Consider the following 10,551-nt stretch of genomic DNA (forward strand, 5'->3'; position numbering starts at 1 on the left):
CTTTATGGTCCTCGATGAGTTAAAAAGAAGATTCATCTATTCCTTTAACCTTTAAGTGGTTGAAAACTGTACCTGGGATGAAAAGAGCATTGCGTATTTTTTTCCTCTTCTTTTTCAAAATAAAGATTTAAGCATCAACTTACTCAACTTATGATCTCTCTTCCGGGGTACAAAGCACTAAGATTTTGATAAACTCATTTTCATTTTGTTTTTAATTTTTTTGCCTTTCGTTTTTAAAAGGAGACATTATATTGCACTTTATTCGCAGAGTTTTAAATTTGAATTTTTCATTTTGATATATTATAATATGAGGAGCCATTATGCCCAGTCAAACTCTTTCATAACGAGATCTGATTTAACGAGACCCCGGATTTAGCGAGAAAATCAGAAATACTTGATTAGTAAAATGTCAAATATATGGACGCATAACTCGCTTTTAACGAGTGAACCCCGCTTAAAGCGAGCAATATTTTTGTGATTCTTAGAATTTCTATTGGCTTCCTTCTCAGCTTATCCATTTTTGGTGAATATTCTTCAGCATTCCAAAGTCAACAGAAAGTTAGCGATAAATCATAAACTCAAAGAACAAGCGATGATAGCACTTTTTTTTTTTTAATTTGTGGAGTATAAAGAAGCATTTAAAACTTACATATGTGTGTATACGTGTATTCCTCAAAAACAATGGCACAGGAAAGAGACATTTAGACAGTTCAGAGTAAATTAACAAACTGTGCTTTGGAACTGCATAAAGCTTGAAAAGAAAAAAAAAACAATTATGATGAATTTTTATGACTTTTTTCACGAGCTCGTTTTTTACGAGTACTCGGTTGCAACGAGCAAACATTGCGACCCCTTTGCGCTCATTACAAGCGCGTTCGACTGTATTATAATCTGAAGTATATATATATATATGTATATATATATTATATATATATATATATATATATATATATATATGTATATATATATATATATATATATATATATATATATATATATATATATATATATATATATATATATATATATATATATATAATAGTGTTCTGGTAATTAAAAATTAATGATTTGTATGCGGGCATGACCTTACGGTCACATCCACAACACGTACAAAACACGTACAAATGGATTACGCAATTATCCAATAATTCAGAAGTGACTGTTCGGAAGCTATTCTTGAATATTGACTTTGAAGTTGTCGTCCTGTCCTGTCGTCTCGTGCTGTATTGCAATGTAGAATAATAAATGTTTAATATCTTATGATGCAGTGATTAAAATTGGATCAACGTTTAGAAAATTCATTTTTCTGGTTCAAAACCTGATAATGCTATCAAGTTTGATGCCATTCGCTGTATTTTCAATTTTTACTGCGTAGAGTGAATTGCTTTTTAAAATATTTTTAAATATCTGGGTTTTTTTCACCTAGGCCTAATACTTGAGCGGTGGGGGTCTCTTTCTCTCTCTTCTCGATTGAATTTTAAAAATAGTCTTTCTATTTTCAGAAAAATTCGGTCATCACAAGCCACAGGTTTTGTCCGCAGCTTTTCCAAGGCTAACAGAAATAACTCTAGGAGAAAAATTAGCTCAAAGTTTTCTACAGGTAGGATGGTCATCTTCAAGGTTTGAAATAAGGCATCTTTTTCAAAAATTTTACTACTCTGTGATCTAATAATGACACTGTTTCAATGAATTTAAAAAACCCTCTGAAGATTAATATTTTTACAATATTGAAAAAAAAAAACTTAAAGTGATATTGCTTTGAACGACGATAAGCGTAATTACAGGGTTCGGCATATTTACCTGCCGTATTTGGTGAGGGCGCTGTGCGACTTGTGGTAATTGTATTTTGATATGAAATATTTTAAATTATTTACAAGGTGTTTTATATTGAACTAGGCAAAAGAACAGCCTATAGTTGTGACAACCATAACCTGGCAGTGTCGTAATACTGTGAGTAGAATCCGCGCAGCTTTCACAATGCTGCCAGGTTAGGTTTGCCCGAACTATAGCGAAAACTCTGAAATTGACTACAAAACCCTCTGAATGCTACAAAAACCATCCAGTGAAACAAATCATAAATGTTTTTCGTCTGTTCAAGAATTTCAGACTGAATCGGCTAAAATTGCCATAACGTAGAAACTTAACTTGCTTCAACTTTTTTTCTCCTTTTCTGATATGCCACTATTGTAGTCAATCTATACTAATAATATAAAGCAGTAGAGTTTGCTTGTTTGAACGCGCTAATCTCAGAAACTACTGGTTCGAATTGAAAAATTCTTTGTGTTGAATAGTCCATTCATTGAGGAAGGATGTAGGCTATATATATATATATATATATATATATATATATATATATATATATATATATAGAAGGATATAGTCATATAACATCACCCTATGACTAATAGGAGTGGAACAGCAATAAAAAATGCTACGAAAACGGGAAATTTTATTTCATAATATAAAATGCTTGGAACGCTGAATATGCGTAGCCACGGTGGCTCAACCTGAAGATGTGGGCTTCACGATCGAATAGGCGTAGGTTCGAGTCAGCCATGCGGCAAATCTCGAGGGAACTTTTCAGAGAAAATCCTAAACGATGCTAAAACTGATTTTTCAATATATATATATATACGTATCATTGTCTTATTTTTCTTAATAATTAACTACTAATATATATAAAGCTGAAGAGTTTATTTGAACGCGCTAATCTCAGGAACTACTGGTTCAAATTGAAAAAATCTTTTTGTGTTGAATACTACATTTATTGAAGAAGGCTACAGGCTATTTTTTCTTAAATCAGATAGATCGAAATATTTGTTATTGCAAATTAAATATTTAATTAATTGTTTCGTTCTATTAATTTATAATAGATGGCGGGGTAAGTTTAGTTCTAAGAATTCCTAATAAATGGCGGGGTAAGTTAGCTCTTCGAGAAGGCGCTGGCCGATAGTGTCAATAGCTGCGAGGAACCATGCCCATGCTACGCTGTTGTGATCAGCGAACAGATTTTTGAACGCGATTTTTTTTTTCCATGTTCAGGTACATAACTTGATTTTATAGGATTTTTCTATTGGGTTTTGTTTTTATTTCTTTAACGTTTGTTTTTGTTCTTATAATTGAAGATAGTTACTTATCTAAGTAAATAATTTGATTTGTCTTATTATTCAATTGTGGTTGTTCTTTATGATGTTTTTATCATAGCATTATTTACTTGGCGAAACACTTTAAATTACAGGGATAAAAAAAACAGCTTCACTCGCTAAAGGAATGGGTTACGGTAGCGTGGTTGCTTGGCGCGTTAAGCAATAAACTATGTAGTTGAAGGATTATTTTGTGTTTTAAAGCTACTGTTAATGTTTTTGGGTTTTCGCGAATAGTTTTAAATTCCAAAGAAACTGTAATAGGTCTTTTGAAAAGATGTGTACGTATTTTAGTTGAAGAAAAATGATCATACCACATCAGGCGGGGGGGGGGGGGCGGAGTTTTTTTGCTTGACGGATTTCCTTTGACTTATTAGCACGGGCATCGCCGTGCGGGTACTGCTAATGAGTGGTATTAAGTAAATGCGAGTATAAGAATATTTAAATGTATCAAAAGAAGGACTTTTACCTTAAATTCATGCCTAACCTATTCGTTAAATTTAAAAACATTGTTTTGAAATAGGATAACTCTTGTTACCAGCATTAAGAACTTTACTGTAGAGTTACTGTAAAGAACTTTACTGTAATGTAAAGTCTTTACATTTAAATTTCTTTCAAAGTCGTTCTTTATATAGGTTTTAATCGCAGTTTTTTCTTTAATTGACTGCATTTCCTGTTTGTTTCAGTTACAACCCCGGTTAAGGATATCAGCGAGCGAGGCTATTCGACACGCTTACTTCAAGGAACTACCGCCCAAAATTTATGACCTGCCAGAACGTAAGAATACTATTTTTCTCCGAACTGCCATTTTAGTTTTAAAACTTCATCCTGTGATTTTTTTTTCCAGTGCATAACTTTATTTGTTCATACAGAACGTTAACGGAAAAATCATAACCGTGATTTTGTGCGCAGAAATTGGAAAATACGAATCAAAGTCAATATGAATCTTTAATAAACAGGGTTTTTTTTTTTTTTTTTTTCGCAACTTCGATACATTTTTTATTTGAACAGTTTGCAACATCGTAATTTCATGCCTTTGACTCAAGCCCGCCTCATTTTCCACTTCAAGAAAGCAGAGTTTCTTAGTTTTGAAGTTAATTCAGTTGAATATTAAGTCCCTAAAAAGTACCTTTCTATAATAGCATACTGCACGTCATATCAAACAATGTTTATGTAAGTTATAAAGTAAAGCAAAACTATTTCTTAAACATTATATTACGTTGCATTTCATCTACAGATCTCTATTTTCGAAACCGTTAGTTCGCATATATACTTCCAATTGCAAAAATTGTAAAATGGTCGGAATGGGATGCAGAGTTAAGACATTAAAAGTTTCAGGCGATGAAAAGGTGAAGAAATACGAAAACTAACTTTTTATATGATCCCCAAGGCACTACATTGCATTTCGGGAAATCAAAAGCATGAAAAACATTTCAAACACAAAAAAAAAAATTTCATTAGTACCAGTGATGGGCCAAATCCTTAAAAATGTGGATCCGTGGATACGGATCATTAGTATCTGGATCTGCGAATGCTATACGAATCTCAAATTTTTTACTCAGTTCAATTCCGGTTCAAGTACAAAATTTGTCACGGAAGGTATTTCCGTCGGGGTATAAAGGCACTACTTCTTTAAAAATGTCCTCTACGGCGAAAACATAATCAAGAATATAATTTAGGGGAAACTGTTGAACCTTGGACCACTTCTAAAACCTTTTGGTTTTCAAAAAAAGAATGTGTGATTTTTATGGTTTTTAGTTATTAAAACTTAACTTCAAGCCTTTTTGCATAAGTAAAAAAAATATTTCGGATTATAAAAAAATATTTTTTTATTTTTGTATATTTTTCACAAATTTTACGTAATTTGGCCCATGGTACATGATGCTCGTGTACCTTGAGACAGACCTCTTGTACTTGCTTAACTGCATAACTTACGATGTATTCAAGTTTATTAAACCCACTTTCATTCAACTTTCTTAAATGCCTAGTAATGGTTGACCTGCTCACTTTGAATACTTTTTCGACCTCTCTAACAGTCTTTTTTTTTTTTTTTTTTGTCAGGATCATTACTTCTTACTGCTTCAATAGCATTTTTTTGCAATGCCTCAACACCTACTGGATCCCTGTTGATTCCAGTTTTACTTCGAGGCATGATGAAATCCTACCTAAAAAAAAAAAAAATCACTACAACCTATTGTACCTATTGTACCTTGATCCAGTGGTTCAAGGTACAAGATGGAGCTTGGTTTCAAGGTACACGAGGGTGCATGTTTACACAAAAGTGGCTACCCTAGCCTAACAGCTACGTAAAAAGTAAAGACTAAATGTTGAATACACTTACCGAGAGATATAATCGTCAATCAGTTGGGTAACACTAGTCTTTAAAAGTCCAATTTCATTTAAGTAACACTGAAATTATTTACTTTTGTTTGCACAAATCACAAAACAATCACTGTCCACATAAAAGCTGGAGTTTCCATCTACAACTCACTCTGGCAGGTGGAGAGACTGTCATGGCTGACATAGTACCGTGATTCCTCACTTGATAAAAGCGCTAGCTGATTAGAGTGCATGGCGCAAGGTACACCATGGTCAAGGTACAACAGTCTCCCCTACTCATAAAAGAAGTCTCCGCTAAAATATGGGGAGAGTTGTGAGGAATGAAACTCAGCGTTGCATGCTAACATATAAGGTGAAGAGTAATTTCTGCCTTTCTCGGTAGATCTAGGAGTAAGAGTCTAAAGCTGCTACTGGACAGACTGGAAAAAATTCTTCATATTTTAGACAGTATATAACAGTATATAAGAAATAATTACAGTTTGTTTCGTTTTTAGCTGTTTGTTTTAACAACATCACACGATTTAAAATGCTAATATTCTTTCTTTGCATTTACAGAAGTATCTATTTATACAGTATCCGGATGCAAATTACATCCCGAAATCAATAATATTCAGACTGTGATTAAAATCAAGCAATGAGCAAGTTCTTGTGAGTAAAGTCTCTAATTGAAATCTTGAATGTCATTTATATCTGTTTCTATCATCAAATTTATTCATTGTCTCGCTTGTATTTAAAACTGTTATTTAATACGACGCCCCCGTAATACTAAATGCCTATCGCTTTCTCGCTTTTAACATAGAGCAAAAATGAACCCAAAACGAGAGAACGAGGACCAGTCGCTGTTGGTACGGAGACTTCTGCCATCTATCGAAGGTATTAGGAACTAATAGCGGAGAAATTACCAATTGGTTAATTTCTAAATTTGAACTTAGAAATTAACAATGTGATTTAAATTGTTTGGATATATCACCATAGTAACGCCTTCGTTGGATGGTTACTGGGTAGTGCAGTTTAAGAATTATCACCGTAGTGGATAATCAGGGGGTAAATGTTTGAATCCAAGGCCATAGCAACGCCATAGTTGGATTGCCACTAGGCAGCGCTGTACTTCGTCCTGGAAGTCAGGCATTGATGGAAGTTGACTTTTTGAGGTAAATGCAACCACAGACAAATAATAACAGTCTTGTTTATTAGTCTATGAATGCGACAGGCATTTAGTATTACGGGGGCTTTGAGTTTGTATTAACTTTGAAAAATTACTTAAATAGAAGACTGGGGTTATTTCTTTCAATCAAAAGTACTATTTTTAGTCATTGAAATGGATAGAATAAGCAAAAAAAAAAAAATGGAGCGAGGAAAACTTTTATTTTCCTAACGCTTAATTTTTAATTAATTTTTTTTAAATGTCCGATTTTGAAAATAAGGGGTGGTCTTTATGACGTCACAAGTGATGTACTTTGCCACATCTCCACTGAAGTGCTGAATGCTAAACGCTTGCTGTCTACCGCGTTTTCAGCTTATGATAATTCAGTAGGGAAGTAAATATTGCGCTCTACGCTTACTATCAACCATAATGTTGCCAATGCATGTGAGTGAAGAAGCGAATTAAATATTGTGCTTTGCGCTAATGGCATCAGTGAATGGCATTTCATCACTTGTGATGTCTTGTGCAGAAGTGTAAACAATGAAATAGCATCGTTTAAAATAATTTTTAGAAAATACAAAACTGTCGAATTCTTTGAAAAAATGGTTAAATCCTATGTTTTTAAGCATGCTCTTTCAGAAAAAAAATATTTCTAAAATTTCGGAAACAACCCCATTGTAACTTCTTACAGAAATATAATTAGAAGTGCTGTATTTCAAAAACGTACATTTGACTGAAAGTTATTTTAAAAGTTTCAAAAAATAATAAAAGTATCTTACATAGTAATTATGGCATAACCTTCTAACGGTATAATGAATATTTTCTTGATATTGAGGGAACTAAATAAATTTTCTTAAACTGCTTTAGTGAAAATAACTTGTTAATATGGATATTTATGATGTTTACATAATTTGAATAAACCTAACAATTATAATTTGACTATTATTTATTTTATTATTTTTTTTTTTAAACCTTGATATTGAAAAATAAATCTGAAGTTAATTTTAATAATAACAATATTTTCCTACGATGTTTGTGCTCGTTGTACAATCAAACTATTCTTCAACTTATCATTTAATAAACTTTATTTTTTTTTTAAAAAATCACAAAAGTAATTTGACGAAAAATAGAGAAATATGCAAAATTATGACTGGAAAGTTGAACAATTTCTCTTCAAGGAAGGATTAGAATTTAATCAATAACTTTAAATGCAAATGTCTCATAATTTATTTCGCAGCTGAAGAATGCGAAACTTTCACAAGATATTTATACTTTTATTCCCCTTTAGTGAGAATATCTATATATATATATATATATAAACTAGTTCAATAATATCTATATAAAAATGCAGATCATTCAGGACTGATTAATCCTATGTCCTCGCATGCGGCGATTGCTTTTATGAAATACTAGTGGTACCCGCGCGGCTTTGCCCATAATAGAAAAATTAAAAGGTCTTTTGGTTCGCCTGTATATTTACAAATAATTAATGTATGGTGAATCTTCTCACCAATTGGCTTGTACCCATGTTACGGTTCCACGTTATGATAATTTCGTATCTCGCCAATTGGCTACTCGTCCATCTTATGATAGTTTTGTTCTTAAAATTGGAATAGAAAAAGAACCACATCGAATTTTCGAAAAATCGCTTCGAGGTGCACACCCCCATGCTACATACTAACTTTGTGCCAAATTTCATGAAAATCGGCCGAACGGTTTAGGCGCTATGCGCGTCACAGACATCCTACAGATATCCTACAGACATCTAGACATCCTCCGGACAGAGAGACTTTCTGCTTTATTATTAGTAAAGAAGATAAAGAAGTTGTCAAAATTCAATTTATGAACCATGAAAAGTTTTCTAATTTCGTTATACTAAAAAAAATGACACACTAATACATTCCTTACCTTTCCATCACTCAAGTATTTGGAAAATATACTTTTCACATATGCTAGCTAATACGGAAAAGTACAAAAATCCAACTATCATTTATCGGAAATACAATCGATTTTTTTTTTCTGTAGACATTGCTGTTTACAAGATAAAGTAAATATTTGCTTGCATCGTATTAAAAAAATATATATCTGTGCAGAAACCCATAGTTAATAATTTCGGGTACATTTACGTTATCGAGAACAGAATTAGATATGAAGCACCTAAATGAAGAACGGTTTAAGTGACTAAAACGAAAACTTGAAGATAACTAGTGAAAATGACAGGAGAAGTATCAATCTATTATGCGGCAAGAAATGTTTAATGCTCGATTACGTGCTTCTTAACCAATGCAGTTTCATTCTAAACTTTCATGTAACTGAAGCTTTGCCTTCGTTTTTACCCAAAAGTGTTCTTTTGCAACTCAGATTCTTTTGTTTTTTCCTCTGCATCACATCTCCAAATATATTCATCATTTTGCGATATCTAAATCAGTAGAACCACTAAGAGAGTCTAGTAAAATATCTGCAGACGATGCAAAGACGGGTATTTGAGACAAAAAGCTGGCCAAAAATCGAAATTGTCAACTTGACTGGTTATTGTCGATCTTGAATATCAAAACTGGTAAATAAACATGGCAGTATGTGAAAGCGTTAATTTTTCATTGAAACTAACCATAAAAATTTACCAGCAGTCAGAACTATATTATAAATTAGACTATAGAAAGACAATTTGATGCTGCTGACTGACTTCAAAGTCAGACCCAGAAATAAAACAGGGTAATATTTTTCAATTTCGATATTTTCTTATAAGAGAAATACATAATTTCAGCTAGTTTCATTTCTATTTGATTGGACTTAGTATCAAAAAGCCTTTATGTATTATCTTGCAATATATTGTGTAGCTGCTTTTGAGTTGTACTCATGATTGAAGCCATAGAACCTAAAAGTAATCGAAAAAGCTCAAAATTATGAAAATAATAATGTACTTTATTTATAGCTTTATTTTTTTTCGGGCAAATTCGGGCAAACTTTTGCTGCAGATTATCAAAGTAGACATTCTAAAGTAACATAGGGTATAGCTTAGAAGTAGTACAAATCAGTACAAAGTGCTTAAAAACATTCATTTACATAAAAATTTTCAAAAAAATGGATGATATTTTTATGAGTCTTCAAGAATTGCATTAAAAAACCGTACTAACCGTCTTAAAAAGTAAAAATTGATAAATAATAGAATACAAACCTTCCCCAAGCCGATTCATCATAAATTTTTCTACTAATATAATTTTAACGCGAAAAATAAGACGTTGAAGGCTTATTGAAAATCTCGAATGTCGTAAACAAAGACAACTGAATCATCAAAGTGCTAAGTTCCGATTGCTGGCAAATTTTTATGGATAGTTTCAATGAAAAAAGAACACTTCCTAATAATGGCATATTTATCCACCTATTTTGAGACTTAAAGCCGACACCAATCAGTAAAGTTGACTTTTCGACTTTTGGCCAACTTTTTGGCTCAAATACCCCTTTGTGCGATGTTAGAAAATGACTGAACTTCGTATAATTATAAAATAGATTGCCATAATACCAATAACATCAACTATCGATCTCATTTCAGTTGCCCCTCTTCATGTTTTCCGGATGCCATCATTGTGAAGGACCACGCAGCGGTTCTTCCACAGCGATCATGAAGGACACGGAGTGGTTCTTCATTGGGAAGGACCAAGCAACGGTTCTTTCATAGAGATCGTGAAGGGCTAAGCAGCGGTTCTTCTACAGAGATCGTGAAGGATCAGTCAGCGGTTCTTCCATAGAGATCGTGAAGAACCAATCAGCGGTTCTTCCATAGAGATCGTGAAGAACCAATCAGCGGTTCTTCCATAGAGATCGTGAAGGACCAATCAGCGGTTCTTCCATAGAGATCGTGAAGGACCAAGCAGCGGTTCTTCCATAGAGATCGTGAAGGACCAATCAGCAGTTCTTCCACAGCGA

At 33.0% G+C, this 10,551-nt stretch overlaps 1 protein-coding gene across 1 annotated transcript in view; it reads left to right on the top strand.

Moving 5' to 3' along the window:
- The window catches only part of LOC129232162 (cyclin-dependent kinase 14-like), a 162,774-nt gene extending 156,653 nt beyond the window's left edge, over nucleotides 1-6,121 (top strand). The window contains exons 15-17 of the mRNA XM_054866403.1: nucleotides 1,503-1,600; nucleotides 3,830-3,920; nucleotides 6,039-6,121. Coding sequence (XP_054722378.1) covers nucleotides 1,503-1,600; nucleotides 3,830-3,920; nucleotides 6,039-6,121 — 272 coding nt within the window. The remainder of the gene's footprint in view (nucleotides 1-1,502; nucleotides 1,601-3,829; nucleotides 3,921-6,038) is intronic.
- The last annotated feature ends 4,430 nt before the right edge of the window (nucleotides 6,122-10,551 follow it).

The sequence above is a fragment of the Uloborus diversus genome, unplaced genomic scaffold, assembly GCF_026930045.1.
Source record: "Uloborus diversus isolate 005 unplaced genomic scaffold, Udiv.v.3.1 scaffold_11, whole genome shotgun sequence".
NCBI classification, from domain to species: domain Eukaryota; kingdom Metazoa; phylum Arthropoda; class Arachnida; order Araneae; family Uloboridae; genus Uloborus; species Uloborus diversus.